This window comes from Centrocercus urophasianus, unplaced genomic scaffold (genome assembly GCF_019232065.1).
Source record: "Centrocercus urophasianus isolate 14NV4802_14NV808 unplaced genomic scaffold, USGS_Curo_1.0 seq_17, whole genome shotgun sequence".
NCBI classification, from domain to species: Eukaryota; Metazoa; Chordata; class Aves; order Galliformes; family Phasianidae; genus Centrocercus; species Centrocercus urophasianus.
In genome coordinates this window covers 15015556-15032969 of record NW_024884722.1, presented here as the reverse complement: position 1 = coordinate 15032969, position 17414 = coordinate 15015556, and the positions used below count along the sequence as shown (strand labels likewise).

Genomic DNA, 17414 nt, shown 5'->3' with positions numbered 1-17414 from the left:
TGATTCTATGATTCTATGATTCTAAGAAACTAAATATACCTCCTACTAAGCTAAAAGTGCATCTCTTTACGTTTAAACTTTTTATTATTTTCTTGAATTTTGAAAATATTTTTAAGTGCTCACTGATAAGTATGGTTCACAACATGGTACTTACTTAAGTTTTAAATCAGAGATTCTCATGATGTCTTAAGAGAAGCAGAGAACTTTAATGAAGTGCTGAGATGCATGAAAGGATGGGATAGGGTTACTAATGTTCAGTCTTAATCAACAAGCATATTTTTCTTCCTTTTTCTACTTAGCTCTGCAACCTAGTTTATACAGGGCTTGAAACGTAGAGTGAAATTTAAAAATCTTGTTTTGTTGTAGTTCTATGGTAATAATGTTGATAAAGTATGAATTGTTGATGATTTTCTTTTAACTGTAAGCAAATGCCTTTGCATCTTTGTTCTCCAAATGAAGTAAAGTCTAATCTGATGTTGATTCTGAGGTCTCATTTTATTCATGTAGAAATGAACATAGCTTTTGTTACTCAAGTTGCTCAAGTTTTCTATATGGTATGCTATTTCTTTTGACAGGTTGTGACTGAACTTTCTTTCCTTTTCCCTCTCTATCTTTAGCACGAAAGAAGATAGCCTTCTGGTAAAGCCATTCCAAAAACCAAAACAAGTCAAGGTTGCTCACAGGCAATTTGCTGCTGAAGAATGGGACAGGTATTTTTTATCTATTGCACTGGTGAGGCTTTTTTCCTTCATGTAAAGGTAACTTTCACTGAAATGTATTTGTTATTATTAACAGAGAAGAAGCAAGGAAGAGAAGATTTCACCTGATATCGATGGATGCAGTATCCTTTCATTTAATTTTTCTTCGAGTTTGAAAATCTGTTTTGTCAAAATAGTTGAATTTCTCAGTTTTTATAGTTGCAAGTGCAGCACCAGATACTGAGTAGTTATTCAAATTAGCTTATTTTTGTTACTGAGATCTCTCTGAGAATGCCTTTACTCAGTAGACTACTCGGAGAACGCAGTATTTCTACAGTTTCGATATGCTAAGTTGCCTTGTTTGAAACTAAGTTGTTATTTTACTTATTCAACACAAATGCACTTTGCTCTTTCAGTTGAGTTAATACAGAGTATAATTCTGTATGAGGCTGCCTACATCTATGGGCAAATACATTTCCACTGGAAGTCCAAAAATTGCATCAACAAATTCAGAAGTCTGTGCAAAATAGCATAGTCTCAGGCAGATTCTACAGATGCCATAATGTAAGCCTGTTTAATATAATGTCTACTTCTATTTTAGTTTTTTTAATCTCTTAATCATATTTCATGCGACTATGTATTTTTAAAGCTACTGCTTCATTTAGATTATAACCTTTCTCTTTTTATTTAGCTTTCACCTGGGGCACATGTTAAAATAATTACAATGTGTGTACAAAAGGCATGACACGCTGTACTCCTTAAAAGAAGTTGTGTAGCTTTCAGATTCATGTTTTGATCAAGTGTTTGATATTTACCTTACACAAGGCATACTTAGTTTCTGTCAAATTTAATCGAAGCAAGTGATATGAATGGCTTTATCAAATAGTGAAAGTAGTTAATTTAAATGTTGTTGATAGTTTTGCATTACTGTTCCTACATAGGCTTTTAAAAAAATCTCTTAGCTTGAGCACGCAACCATTGTATCTGCCTATCTTTTACAACAGTTAAATATGAAATACATTTTACTTATCTTGGGTTGCTGTCGTTATGTTTTGACTGACCATATTTCAAATGCTGTCCATTCCCTGCTTGTTTTAAATAGCTATTCTCCAGTGACAAAAGTCAATAATAGGAAAATAATGTTAGCCCTCCATTTTTATGTGACCAGGGGCTGCATAAACCAAACCGTTTAGTGTCACAGACGTATCCCAATCAGTCCACCTGGCACTGTAGCTAGCCATTAATCACAGAGAAGCCCATGTTTCCTGGAGTTCACTATAAAGCTAATTGTGTAGAAACTCTTAAAAGGTTCTGCTTATGTTTTTGAGTGTTTTCTATCTAAGACCTTTACAGTTTTGTTCTTTTAACTCCTGGTAACTCATATAAGAACACAAAATAGTATGTTGTACTTAATGTGTTTTTTTGCAGAAGAACACCTTTTCTACTTGTTTAAGGAACAAATTCCTTTTGGTTGTGGTGGAAAGGAAAAAGAAAACATGCATACTGAGGTTAAATTAACATTTTTAAGGCCTTTGGAAAACAAGATGTTTTCTCCATTGAAGTATACATGGGAAAACAGTAGGTCGATACAAATTGGTTTTTTTCGCACGATGTAATATTTGCCTGCCTGTGTACAAGAAGGTAATGCGTTTTGTAACTTTTTGTTTCAGAAACTTTATAGAAGTTAATAGAAGAATAGAATATAGAAGAAAATATTTTTGAATAGCCATCTCTAATGTGAAGATGCTTATTTTCCAAATAAATAGTTATGTAATTTTGCTCATGTCATGGTGCAGAATAGGTACAAAATAGGTTTCAAATCATGTTTCTGAGGCCCAGGTTAAAAAAAAAAAAAAAAAGTTTCCTGTGGTTTTCATCTGAAAAACTAAAGCAAATAGCTTTTATTTGTATTTTATGGTATAAAATAAATTCTACCCTACTCATGTTTATAATACAAAGTACAAGCTTGTATTAAAATTGAAACCACAGTACTAAGAAGTTATGTGCAAATCACAGCTGAAGATTGAAACAGCTTCTATGCACATGCTTATAGAGCATCTTTGAAGAACAGTTCTATAAAGTTCTGGCAGCTGATTGAGGTTTTACAGAGGAAATTGCCTTAAAGTCCTGTATTTGGAAAGTAGCTCCTGTAAGAGGTAATTGGGTGAAAATTGCTAATTAATTCTCTTGTTTCTGGAAATTACCGAACAGTTTTTGGGGAACAAAAAAATGAATTCTGTTCAGAATATTGAAAGTTTTAATTGTTCATTTAGTTGCAAACTGATAGTGAAGTAGAAGAATGGAAGTACTGAAACAGATTCCTTAATTGCTTTATTCAGTATTCGAGACATAGAAAGTTAGTGAATGACTACATTTTGTACTATGGTGGGAAAATGGAGGATTTCCGACGTTCTGGGTAAGCAGTATTTCCCCTCATGTCCTCAGGGTCCCTCTGATATGCAAAGCAGTTAAATTATAACTTTGAGGGAGATGAGAAATGTGTGTCTCAAATTACTGATTTGTTTGGTCCCAAGTAGTAACTACATTCCTTGTAAATATCCAGAGCGCAGAACTGCTTTGTTTCACTTTGCATCATTATTTTTATGTAAGAACTTAACCATAAGCTGAATTATTCTTGTTTTGTTATGTAAACGGAAAGATGACAGGTGAACATTAGTTGAAGGTACACTGAGAAATATCTGGCAGTATTTTCAAGTTATCAGTGTGGAGTATTTTTGAAATGTGCTAAATTGCTGTCAGTTGTCCACTACAGTGATGTCTTTCTGTAGAGCTGCCTGTAACTGCCTTCTGACATAACTGTCTAAAAGAAAAGTATCATCAGTCAGGATCATGCCATCTGCAGTTTCCGTGGCCATTTGCCACCGGGAAGTTTCCATGTGGGAAAAACAAACCATTGTTTAATAGTTTTATTCCACAGCAATGCATTCACGTATGCTGTGAGATGGAGATAAAAAATACGAGATACTGGTGTTCACCAAATTAGTATGTGGCTAACTTTTCATTGGTATGTTGTACTGAAATAATGTTCTTTTACAGCGAGAATGACAAGACGGATCTCGATGTTATAAGAGAAAACCATAGATTCCTGTGGAGAGAAGATGATGAAGCAGACATGAATTGGTACCTGGAGCTATTACATAAAACAGTAATTTTAGATCACTTTGTACCAAGTTTGTAGTGTCTTCTGTTAATTAGGGATTGCTGTGCATACTTAGTGATCGTCCTTTGATCTTTAATGCACTTAAAAATGGAAGAACTTTAGGAGACATAGTAGTATCAATCAGTGACGAAATTAGTTGATGACAGAAAGAACTGAAAATTATTTGTGCATTCTCTGAGGGCCAAATGACTGTTCTGAGTATCCTGAAGGAAGCCTCTTTGAAAAAAAGTAATTTAATCTGGGCTGTGGATGTATTTTGGATGCATTTTTCCACTGTTGTGAAATTTCTTCTTTTGTCAAAGAGTATATTTCTTTTGCATTTCTAGCTCTGCAACTTGTGTTCTTCAGATGAAACCATATGTATTTATCTTGCTTAAAGTCATTAAAATGTAAAATGAATTGTATTCTATATTTAATTTAAAAAAAAACCAAACTTTTTACAGGGAGAAGAGGCTTGCAAAGAAGTATTATGATAAATTATTCAAAGAATACTGTATAGCAGATCTCAGTAGATACAAAGAGAACAAGGTACATTTGATTATTGTAAATCATAGTTTTTAAGCCTGCTTTTTTTTTTTCCTACAACACTGTATGTTGTGAAACCAGAATTTTAGTACCCTTTCCCTAGAAAGAGAGTTGTGAGAAACTGTGAAGTTACTTAATAAGCAGCAGCAGTTTTGAATCTAAGCATTGTCACTGCCCCAGAAATGTGCTTTTGTGGGAATAGAAGCATTTCTGTATAACAGTTTTTTGTGGAGAGATGCATTGTGTGTAAGCAAGGCAGAAAATGAGGGGTTAGGGAGAGAAGGCAAGAGAGGTTTGGCTAGAGAGAAGAGTTCAAGAAAGCCTAAAAAAACCCCATAGTGTTACTGTTTTTCTTGCTGTTGTTGTGGTTTGGATTTTTTTTAAAGTCTAAAAAGAGAGTTCTGTACTTGAATGCTGTCTTAAACAGTTTTGCATATGTCTGTTCTAAGGCAGTGTCTCTTGCTGCTTGTCTTTTTCTGTTTATGGAAACAGGATTTGTATTTTCTTTGTAAGTAAATAGAATTTCTGAAGAGAAACAGATGATTTCCAAGACCCTTTTTTCTTCTTAACCAAAGCAGCCATTATTGTTTCTAATTTTTTAATTAATGTCTTAGTCAAAAGGAGTATATGCATTTTGTATTGTGAATTTACGAACTATTTCTAAACTCAAGTGCATATTGGTGTTGTTAACACATAGTAACAGCCAAGCCCTGCAACTGGTGTCTAGGTAAAGCTCTTTGAGACTATTTATAGTATAGAAAATTACATTTGCTCGTAAATATTTGCAAGGGCTGAGTTTAAACTATAATATTAGGCCAAAAAAATTACAGCCCTCTGAAAAAAAGTTGAACGGAAGAAATGCAAATATTAAATGAAGATTAATAAAAATGAGAAAGTAATAATGCTGCAGATGCCTTCCTTCCTTTTTTTTTTTTAACAAGTAAACTTCATTTTATTTTCCTGTACTTGTCTCATATCCCTCAGTGTTTACACTACTCCTAACCTGAGATTCCCTTGAGCTTGCTTACAGATTTTGTTTCTTTCCTTGCTTTGCCAAGTTTCCATATGTTCACTGTCCTCTGTGGGAAACTGTTTTGCCCTAGTTTCCTATTTTGTGTGAATAGTATTCCTTTGTCAGACTTCAGATGGGACTGTCCTAGCTGTGAGGTCGCTCTGAATATCTGTGTATGCTAATAAGTCATTATTCAACAATCTTGGAATTTTTATTTCAGCATAACGCTGATATATCATGTAATTCATTCTGTTACTTTCTTTTATGCTTTCTGTCATCAAATATGTTGTGATCACACTGGAGTCTTTTCTCCAGATCATTCTCTTTTGTTGATTTATCCATGCCCCTGTTTGGTACAGAGGAATGCCAAAGCAGGCTTATTTCTTGGAAGTCAGAAATAGGCTGCTGATCAGTTCCCATTCACACCAGTGGAATGCAGGCTGTGCTTTCAGATTTTTTTCTGCCTTGATTCTTTTTTTGTCTTTTCTAGAAATTGAAGTCAGCTATCTTTAGCTGCTCATACTTTCAGTTTTGCAGTGTTGGTGGTGAGAGGTGCAGGCTGTGTAGCAAGCTTCTCAGCTGGTCAACTTCTCATCTCATAGTTGATGATGCTTTATATCCTGTTAGATAACAGTAAAATTGAAGATAAGGGTTTGTTGTTTTGTTTTTTTTTAACGTGTGTGTTTTTTATCCATCTATAAAAAGCTCTTATCAAAAGACAGAGATTGAAACTGGCCCACCTATTCCATCTGTCTTTTCACAATAATTATTTGCTACTACCCAAAGTCTTATAGCTGCCTAATTCTTCTCCGACTTACATGTTAAGATTGTAGTTAAGATCTCATTTAGAACTTTCCATCTGAGAAAACCAACTCAGTTTTCCTAAGTAGTGGATAATAAGAGCCAGTTCCATGCATAGCACACTGCTGAGGTCTGAGAAATCAGCACTTGTGTGTTTTCAAAATCAGAAGCTCAAAAGCAGACAATGAAAAAGCCCTCATCTTCTGTGTAGGACTTCATAAAACTGAAACCCTTTGTTAAAGGAAGCTATATCATGCTGGGTTCAATAGCCTGAGATGGGGAGACCTCTGCATCACATGCACCCAGGTTCCAGCAGTAATGAGGCTGAAAACATATTTGTGTTAGGCGCACACACAGAGCACAGACGTATATGTGTAATAATAATGTATTATTATATGTGTATAATATGCATACAGAATCAGCCACACAGGTCAAGACACAGAACAGCATTCGTGTGAGCAGTGTCATTCTGCTGCTTATCCTTATGTTATCCTACACTCTTTCTTCCCCAGATCTTATAAATTCATCCCTGCCTTTGGTTCCTCCCCTAAATATCCCATAATAAATCCTCTGTCGTGTCTCATTTTTTTGTGTGTGTGTGTGCCATCTTCATCTTTGCTTTTAATGAGCAATGCCAAGATGGTCTTCTGGTATGAGGCTACCTGTAGATGCTGGAAGAGTATGCTCTGACAACTCTTGTGTTGATGTGCTTGTTACTTCTTGTATTTTCCCTGGATGCAAGTTACTTAAGGTCAAGATTTGTTTGTACCTTTGAGCTTCTTGTCTGCAAGCTTTGATGCTGATAAATGACCATCAGTATTGTCAGATATTTTAGCTCTGTTGACAGTTTTGCTATGCAGTAAGGGAGAGTGCTCAGCATGTAAGTTTGACTTCGTTAGGCATTAGGCTAGAAATGTTCTTTCTCTTAGCCTTATTTTCCCAAAAGGAATCTTATTCGCTGTGTTTGTGCTTTGTTTTATAGATCGACAGATGGAAATGTCTGCCATTTGATAAGAAATGAGATCAACCTGACACCCAGTCGTTAGACAGAATAGTTTATTCTTTTATGTTGCTTTTTTTTTCCTGATCATTTTCAGAGTTCTAGGCCAACTTGTCTTCCATTTGGTAATACACTCACTTTTGTCCCTGTCAGCAAGGAAAGCTTTTATGGGAAAAGAAAAATACTTAAAACGCCTATGATGTTTTTCCACCATTTTGTTTAAATTTATACCTTTCTTCTTTTCTAAAAGAGGTGACTCTGGACATGCTAGTTGTTTACAACTAACAATAAATAAACAATAAATTCTATGCAAGCAGTCCATAATTAATTTGAGAAATTTACTGTTCATGGATATTAAAAGATCTTTCACATCTTTAGAAACTATCTACTTTTTAAGTTAGTCATTTGATAGTCCTGTAAAATCCAAAATCCATTTTGGAGTTAGTCTACTTAGTCGTCTTCTTTTTAGAGAAATAGCTCATTTTAAATTTTGTTGAATGCATTTATCAAAGAATAGGCAACATGACTGCTGATGATGGTTCTGTTTTCCTTTGTTTTACAGGCTGACTATTCAAGAACTTATCTTTAATTTTCCTATATTAATTTAATCTGTTTCTGGTATTTTAGCCTGGAGGGTTATGGTTGTTGCATAGTTCTGATTTCATTGATTTTTTTAATTTCTTTTTTTTTTTTTTTTTCAGTCTTTTTCCCTCTGTCTTTTTCTATTAATTGATGAAAGAATGATAGGCAAACACTAAATAGCAGATGAGGACATGTTTCATCCTGGCTGTGTATATATGCTGGGTTTCTGGTAGCACAGGTGGTTCTGGCTCCCTCCTTTCTTATATTGCAACCTCTCCTTTTTTTTTTCTTTTTTCTTTCTTTTTCTTTTTTCTTTTTTTTTTCTTTTTTTTTCTTTTTTTTTTTTTTTTTTTTTTTTTTTTCTTGATACTATTGCAGAGATACTCTGTAAGGATATCAGCAGATGTATGTCATAATGGCTCATGTTGGGACTGTGAGGAAAATCTGCTTCAGTATCTAAAGTGTGCATAGATAACTAACTGCGTAAATGGGGAAGTGGCAGAGGAACAATGAGAAAACATTTTACTTTTTATATACTGCAGCACACACATGCAACATTGGTGCCCAAGTATTGCTGATGCTTAAATGTGCAATATTTTTAAATGCAGCACAAGCTTTTCAGAATTGCAGTACCCTTAATCACTATAGACCAAGTGTTAAATCTGTTTTTTGTCATAAATTCTATATTTACAATTGTACTTTGCATTGTTTTTTCACCAAATTGTTCAGCACAGTTGTTTTTCCTTAAAATTGATTAATTTTTGTTTGACTGAAGTGCGAGTGGTTTAACTGGTACTTTAGAACACACTGCAGATTGTAGAGCAGTACAAGCACAGCCTGATCCAGCCTTAGCAAATGGACATTATCACAATATGACAGCAGTACCTGATCGTCTCCTCTGTTTCATTTGTTTTGTTATGTGAAACTAGGAACTATGAAAGTTTATACTCCTAAAACCAATTCTGAAATTAGTGGACAGATTTCAAGAGGCAAATAATGATTGGTGCTTATATTTTTAGCTTTCTTAAACATAGCTGTGTAATACCGTACTTTATTTTGCCTTTCTGCTCAGTTCTTCAATTTTAGTTATCACTTATCAGCCATATTCTTAAGAGCCAGAACAATTCTTACTCCATTTTTCCAGTGTTCTTTGAAATGTATACTACTTCTCACATGAGAACTCCGTACTGCTGCCTTACAGATGAAGAATTATTATGGTTTATTTAAAAACAAAACAAACAAACAAACAAAAAAAACCCTACATAGATCAATAGATGTCTGGACTCAATTAGATATTAAAAAAAAACACATAAAATTAAGCAATTATATTACAAAATGCATGCCATAGCATCTAGGAAAATGCACATTTGTGTGGGTTCAGTCTTTGAGTGCCTCAAGAGCAGCATCATATTCCAAACAACAACTTGGAACACAGGTTCAAAGGTCTTTATGGCCATGTGTATACCTCTCTAATTTTAGAAACCTTCTCCCCACAGTTTGCCTCCTTCCAAGTTTTAACATGAAGTTCAGAATCTTCCATGCCTTGCTTACAGATCAGGAGAGCAGGAATTTTATTTCTGACTTTATATACTCCAAGTATATGACTTTTAAATGAAATACCAGATAACACTTTTTGGATGAGCTGCGTGGCACTGAGTTTTGTCCTTTCTTTGTACTTGTTAGTGAAAAGAGACTTGTTTTTTTGAGGCTGTTCTCGCTCCCTTTTGTCTTTGATCTTCTCACTGGATTATGTGGCACTTAGAGAGAGAATGAAGCAGATTCTACCCGAAAGCAAAAATAGTAGCTGGGTTTTCTTCAGGTGAAGTTTTTTGCAATGTAAAAGGATATGTAAGTTAATTTTTGCTTTTGTTGTAGTCTTAGGATGTGAAGTGTGACCCATGGTTTTGTAGTCGTGTGTCTTTTCAGTATTCTAGTGATGGTCTTATTTTTTAGTGTGCACAGAATTGCAATGAAGTATCTGGTAAAGCCATCCAGTCTGTCCCAATTTCCTATTTGTTGTTCTGTGTGCTACGAAGTCTTTTAGAAAGTTGTTCAGAATTAAACAGCATCTACTGGAATGTCAGTTATATGAGTAAGTTTGGATCCTTCTGCAAGCAGAAGCAGAGAGATACATTTAATTAACAGATAAAATTTCATTTAATGAATGAAGCACATGCAGAATATCAGTTACTGAAATTAGGCTTTATATTACTGAAATTGTTGACTATTCACAACTAATTTTCATTCTTACCTTAACAGTTTGGATTTAGATGGAGACATGAGAAGGAAGTAATTTCAGGAAAAGGTAATCCTCCCTTGAATTTTATATTACATTTCACTGTGGCTATTGCTTTTATTGCTTCTTTTCAGCATAATTTTGTTTGACTGTATTTGACAATTTATACTAATAAGTGTATCAAATGGTAATAAATCAATGTAGCTTTTAACTTCTCTGTTCTATTCTCCATAGCTCTAGTGAGCATACTGATCTACATAAAGAAAAATTCTATGTCAAGAAAAATGATAACTTTCAGAGTAAACTGGTTCTGAAAGCTTCAGTGAGAATTGTTATCATGTCTTCCAGTCCCATCTCTAAATCAGTGACTTATTCTTGCTGATTCTCTAAGGGAGCTCATTTCAGTGGTCCCCATTTCAGTGCTGTGGGGCACAAACTTTCAAGTAACTGAACAAGCAAGTAAATTATACGAATATAGTGCTGTTCCTGGGGTAGGATGCTCGTACACGTGTGCAGTTTTCGGCAGTCATGTATGCACGTGTGAGAAAAATGAATGCTGTGATCCTGTGGATTGGAAAAGATCAGTGAACTAATGAACTGGTCATGGGAAGCTGCCGCTTGTTGTGGGTCGCAGCACTGAGCGGCGTTGCCTCCCGCCACGGGGGGGCACAAGAGCCTCGCGCTGCCTGGCGTGCCAGTGGAAGCGGTCACTTTGGAAGGACGTGGCTAATGCCTTCCTGTGCTCTTCCCTCCAATAAACGAGTAACAGAAATTGCTTTAATTGAAGTGTAGCAAAACTTTAATACCTTGCCTTAATCTGATCGGCTGTGAATGGATGGTGATTCACATTTTAAAAAAGGAACGTGTGTGCTAAATTTAGCTGGGACAGTAATAATGGTGCTAAGAACCTCTGGGTTATAGTTTGAAGGCAGTGTATGGTTGTGTATGTTTGATTGCTTTGCTTTCCACAGTATGTAAGCTGTGTAAGCATGAGTTATAGTTTGAAGGCAGTGTATGGTTGTGTATGTTTGATCGCTTTGCTTTCCACAGTATGTAAGCTGTGTAAGCATGACATGTAAGGTCATGTATAAATGATTGCAGATGGTATAGGTTCCTGATAACCACACCTTCCATAGTGTCAAACATATTTAATGTTTATGAATTCAAAGCTTACAGTGTGAGTGTTGTTTTATTTGGTTCAAGTGTTACAGTGCAAGTGGTTTTGTGTTGCAGAACTGAAGTATCTGAGGACACTGGCAATCCATTAGTTAGAAGCTTAAGGAGAATGTTCCCAGGTTAATCGTTTCACACGGTCCTGCTTGTGAGCCTATTAATGTAGATCCTTATTGCGAGCTCTGCAGACAAATTAGTCTTCTGCAAATTGAATATATGAATCTCTATTAATGCAGTGTGGGGAATTCAGTGATGTAAACAACATTGACTGTGTGTATATTGTTTTAAAACTAGTGTTGTGTTTAATATAATAAACCCAAGAAAGTATTTCAGGCTATTGCATGCTTTTTCACAGACTTGGCTTTCTTTTTTTAAGTATTGTATTTCCTCTTCCTAAAAGTAAAATGTTTATGAAAAGTCAGTAGAATACAAGTTGCTAGGTTAACTTGTAGGTTAATAAAAGTATGGGCATCTTCTTTGTGCATCAAATGGTTTGATGTCACTAGAAATCTGTGTCTAAATTGCAACTTCTTTGCAAGGATGCAATATTGGATGAGCATGATTGTTTTGTCACTTTGTATCAGTTATTGTTTCCTCAGATTTAATTTTAGCTCTGGACTTTTTTCTTTGAAAAAAAGTAAGAAGCAAAAGCTGAGCAAAACCAGAAACCCTAAACTTATTCACATTAATCACTGAACCATGTTTGTTTTTTTTTTTTATCTTTATAAAAGGTCAGTTTTCTTGTGGAAATAAACACTGTGATGGCGAAGAAGGCCTGAAAAGCTGGGAGGTGAATTTTGGTTACGTTGAACATGGTGAAAAGAGGAATGCACTTGTGAAACTGAGTAAGTCTGAAAAAGTTTACATATCCTTAAAAGAAGACAAATATCTTGAAAAGCTGTGGAATTAGACCCAGTTTTGATGAGAACAGTTCATGCAAAGTGGAAAATAAACTTCAGAGTAGCGATCATTTAGTGAGAAGTAGTATATTATAGTGGTCTTGACTTAGCAAGATTGGCTACTATTGTTATTTATGACAGAGTAGTTGAGCACCTCATCATGTATCATTCTTGATGTGGTAAAATTAGAATAACATGATAAACTATGTTGTATACAAGCATGTCCGATTTTAATGGACAATAATGAATTGCAAGGAAAGTTTAATCATATTCATTGTTTAGTCAATTATGTGGCTTAGAAGTTTTTGGGGCTTAGGAATAGTAAAGTTTATGCACATCTTCAGCTCAACTGATTTTATTTTTCATTGTTATGTTTTCTTCCAAAAGTTTGGCTTTTGGAAGAAATTTTGATAAATTACTTCTTTTTTTATTAATGCTTCTTGAGTGGGATTTTCTTATTCAGTATATTTTGCAATGTTCATCAGGTAATTAACCTTACAACAATTCACACAGTTTTTCTGTGAAAAAGAGGCTTAGGATGATTTATTTTTTTTGTGCACAAAACACTCCAAGGTGGCAGCACTTGGTTGCTGGCGAAGCTCTCAGAGATTTGTGGATCTTCAGTGTAAGTGTAGAACAATTTGATCTGTTCACAAAGATCCATGGAATTTGATGTCTGCACATGAGAAGCACTGATATTTTTTTAGAAGAATTGTCATTGCTAAACCTGTAATCTTTCTCCAGGTTCAGTAAAATCTAGGGTTGTACTGTAAATATTTATTGTGCATTTTTCTTAACCATGCCTAAAATTACATTGGAATTCAGTTTTGTAGGAAAATCTACTCAGATTGGAAAATAGTGTTGTATCTAGTTTTATGTGTTTACTGTCAAGTTTTGTTAGTTGTGCTCATCAGACACATGACTGTGGTGTTCTCATTCTCTCTTTTTCAGGACTATGTCCAGAGTGTTCTTATAAACTAAACTTTCATCACAGGTAATGAAGTATTTTGGAAATATGGGGGTTTAATTATTAATAGGCTCTGTTTTGGAGTACGTATGAAGGCATTATCCTGTCACCATTGAGAGTTAGGTATTTTTGTGCTAATAAAATTATGAAACTCACCAAACAAGAGGAATCCTCCAAATAAGTTTCCTTGGGTTACTTTCATTCCAATGGTTATTTTTCTTTTCTGAAAGTTTTTGCAAAGCATTGTCATTTTTCATTTTCTCTCTTACTCTGTTTAAGAGCTGGAAAGCTTTTCCTTTCCTAAACAATAGGATGGCGTGTCTAGATGACTAGATAACTTTCAGTATGTCTCTGAAAGTTAATCTGTTTTGAATAGTAATTTGTACTCAATTTCATAGTAGTGCTGTGCAGGTATGTATTAAGTAACAGAGATTTGTTTATATTGCTTCTCTTTGGAACTAAAATAACAAAACCTCTTGAATTCAGAACAAACGTAATTAAGCGTATTTTCTCTTTGTCAGCTTCAAAGCTTAACATAGAAATAATTTTCCTGACTTTTATGTAAGCAAACAGGAAAAAGTGGCTTAGGTTCATACAGTAAGCCTACGTTTGTAAGGTGAAAATAAAAATACGTGTGTTCTCGGTTTGTAGCATGTTCTTAGCCTTGAGATTCTCCTTCCTCAGCTTTTATTGCTACTAAATATTAAGAAAAAAATAAAAAATCCATATTACTTCTGTTTTGCTCATTTCATATATACAAGATCACTTGTTACATAAAAAACAATCAATATAAATTTAGCGCCTTATATCATTATTTGCTTTATTTAATGCTTGACTGCCAATTCACTGTTTTCCTTGTCTACATCAGAGTTGCTTTAACAGCTTTAGTATTTCCTGTCCTTTATGTTCAGCTGTGGAGCTCTAATACTGCTATAGCAATTTTCATTTTTAGCTTAAAAATTTAAATAGTGACAAGTTTAAGAATTTAAGATTCAGAAATGTAGCTTTTTTTTTTTTTTTTTTTTTTTTTTAAAGGAGGAAAGAAGTCAAAGCAAGCAAGAAAAGAGGCACAGCTGTACGGAACTCTAAACAACCAAAAATTAAGAAGCCAAAATTGTCTCATTCAAGAAAAAAGAAGTCAAAAAAAAAGACACATGGAGGTAAACATAAATTTTAAACCTTGAATTTTGAAAATATTCCAAAAAAGTTAGTTGAATATTAATTTTACCATATGTAGATAACATATGTAAATATGTAGCTGTTTCCACACTGTATAATGTAGGTGGTCAAAAAGGTAATTTTTTTTTAACCTAAGAAAAGATAAATTTCTTACATTTTATGGAGAGCAATAGCCATGTGAAAAACATTTATTGCAACAAAAAATTGTCCAAGTCTTGGGCATTTCATTAGATTGTACATTGTCCAAGGATTGGAAGTTGTATACTCTGAACAGTTCTGAAGTGTTGGAATTCCTTAAGACTTTGGAGTTGAAAACCTTTTGGAAATGTAAGATAACCTTTTTGCACTACAGATCTTTGGATAACTTATTTGAGCTCAAGCAGGTGACCTTTCAACTCATGAAAAAAAAATGTTTTTGCTTCAGTGTTTACTTTCTTTTTTTGAATGTATGGTGTGTGTATGCATGTGCAACATGTTTATGTGTAATTTATTGTGATAGATGTATCCTTTGTAAACACTGTAAGATAAACACTGTAAGATAAAAGATAAAACCAAGATAAGCTCACTGTTTTTTAAATGCTGTTTATTTCTAGATGAGGTTTCTTCAGAAGATTCAGATACTTCTGATAAAGGTAAAGTGTTTGAATATCTTCTGAATCTTGTTATATTTGATAAGGTGGTAAGAAAACTATGTTGAAAACAAGGAGAAATAGATGGGTCAGCATAATTACTTTGAAGTCTTGGAGGAAAACTAATGGATTTTGAGAAGAAAATGTTTTGAATTTAAGCAAGGAAGAAAATTATGGGTGGATAATAAAATGAAAATACTCATAAAAATAAGGGTCTAGGTTGTTCCAGGAAAGAGTAGACAGTGCAACTACATGGTACACAAATATGTGCTATGTAAAGAACTTTTCTAATTAGTAACTACTACTATTACTTTTACTGAACAACACAAATAAGTGTCCAACTCAAAATGTTAATAGGAGGGCACTTGGAGAAGAAACTATGCCAAATAAATTCTAGGCTTTAGCCTGAGTCTTTTGCAGCTACCACTATTACTGTCTCAGAGACCCATTGCAGATAGATGTGCTGAGTCTCAGTGACTCTGTAGGCAGTGGTTATCTTGCCTATATCTCAGTAATTCCAGTCCCTAGTTCTTTTTAAGATGAAATAAGCCTCATCTTTTGGACATCTTAATTCTTGTTGCAGACTCTTTGGAAAGATCTGAATGTTTCTGTTGATGCTCTGTTGTGTCATATACTTTTGAGAATGGCCTGTACAGATGCAGGAAGACCCAAAACAGTTTTCTGCTGACTCAAATCATGCCCAAATTCTGTATAGAAAGTTTTTAGTTTTTTTTTAAGTCAAGAGATTTCTAATAATGAGATTTTAATTTTCTTTTCTACCCTTCTCTATAGTTATATGGAACAGTTAGGCACTAATTGATAGTTTGTTGCAATTTCACTGATAAGCTAAGGTTGATGAAAGTTGTTCTTCAAGTAGAAAGTAAAGTCATTGATTCATTGAACATCACGAGTTTCTATATTGTAATACAAATATATTGTAGTTCTGGGTTTGTGATTATGAAGCTTTAATTTTATGAACAAAGTGCAGTGCAGCCTCTGTGTCAAGATCAGCATTCTGACATGATTGTTGCTATGTTTGGCCAAAGTGTCAGTTTAATGGTGTCTAAAAGTCTTCTTGATGTTGTATTGAGTAAGATTGGCAAATGTTTTAGTTTTTGCATCATGCAATATTAATCATGTTATTTATCATCAGGATTACAACGAAATGTTTCTCCTAGCCAACAACTATTAAAAAAAAAATTGCTGAATTCTTTCAAAGTATATTAGTTAAGCACTCTGAATTTTTTTAACAGATTCAGATAACAGTGATGCACAAGATGGTCCTTCAGATGCTGATTTTTGGAAAGGTCCTCTGCAAGAAACAGATGAGAAATCACGGTTAGTTTGAACAACCAGTAAGCTTTTGTCTTTTAGACATATTGTGACCATTCAGAACTGCAAAGGCAGAGGCTTTTCCTGAGTATTTTAATGATAGTCTAACATCTAAAGTTGCTTTAAATCTCCTATATATGAACCTAAGAATATTGTTATGTTTTTTGGTTTGTTTTTTTTTTTAACTGGACATATATACAATACCAGAGGAGAAACCTTTATCAAGCAGCTATCTTACCATCTCTGTCTTATCCTGTGCTTGCATCCTATTAACCAGTAAATCTTAACAGTCAACTCATTCTGTTGCACAAAAAAAGAAATGCGATGGGCATGCGAATGTAGTGAATAAGTAAAACTTATGTATACCAGGTACATACTCTAACCAGAATTCTGCTAAATTTTGTTATCTTCTTGACATATTTCTATTTTTTTTGTTTACAGAGAGGAAGAGTTTGATGAATATTTTCAGGACTTGTTTCTCTGAAACTTGACATTGATGGGGTTTGATTTTTGTTGTTGTCATTGCTGTGAATTGTCAAGATAAGTGTTTGGAAATTCAGTTGTAAGTAGGGACCAGAGACCTCTTCCCAACAGCATGCCTTTTCTACAGTCACTCCATATGGACCATCTGAGTGAATTGTCTCTGCAGAAGGCTTCAGGGCTGAAAGTTTTCTTTTTTTTCTTTGTTTTTGGGGGGTAGGCCTGTATACTCATGCAATACAAGAAATGTACTCAGGAAGTACAAGCTAAAGGTATGTGACAAGGTAACATAAAAGTAGGAAGAATATAGAAAAATAAGAACATACTTTATTCTCAGTGCACCACAGGAGATGGCTGTTCTTTATTCTATCCCAAATTTCAGCTACTGCCAGATTATTTCAGATGATTATATTATTAGTTTAAAAACATATACTTCAAAATACTTGTACTTATAATTTATTGAACTATAGTTAATAGCTTTAAATGTATTAGTTGTGTAGACTTTAATATTAAGATATGAATCTGTGTGGTTGCAGATACTGTTAGAGAAGTTCACTTTAGTCAAGCATGTATTTTGCTTGGAATTTAAGTAAACCATATCTGAAATGTCTCTGGTCTTCCTTAAAAAGCTACGTTCATTATGACCTTGGTTTAAATTTTAGTTATGATATGTTGTGACTGATAATTCCACTCATTAATAAAAATCTGAATTGTTCTCAA

The 17414-nt window shown here is 34.1% G+C and overlaps 1 protein-coding gene across 1 annotated transcript in view; it reads left to right on the top strand.

Annotated features, from left to right (window-relative positions):
• Positions 1–17414, top strand: part of LOC122159923 (protein FRA10AC1) — a 23444-nt gene extending 6030 nt beyond the window's left edge. The window contains exons 3-14 of the mRNA XM_042817992.1: positions 618–710; positions 796–841; positions 3038–3114; positions 3756–3839; positions 4323–4407; positions 10059–10104; positions 11940–12053; positions 13059–13101; positions 14110–14234; positions 14847–14885; positions 16136–16220; positions 16656–17414. Coding sequence (XP_042673926.1) covers positions 618–710; positions 796–841; positions 3038–3114; positions 3756–3839; positions 4323–4407; positions 10059–10104; positions 11940–12053; positions 13059–13101; positions 14110–14234; positions 14847–14885; positions 16136–16220; positions 16656–16698 — 880 coding nt within the window. The 3' untranslated portion in view covers positions 16699–17414. The remainder of the gene's footprint in view (positions 1–617; positions 711–795; positions 842–3037; positions 3115–3755; positions 3840–4322; positions 4408–10058; positions 10105–11939; positions 12054–13058; positions 13102–14109; positions 14235–14846; positions 14886–16135; positions 16221–16655) is intronic.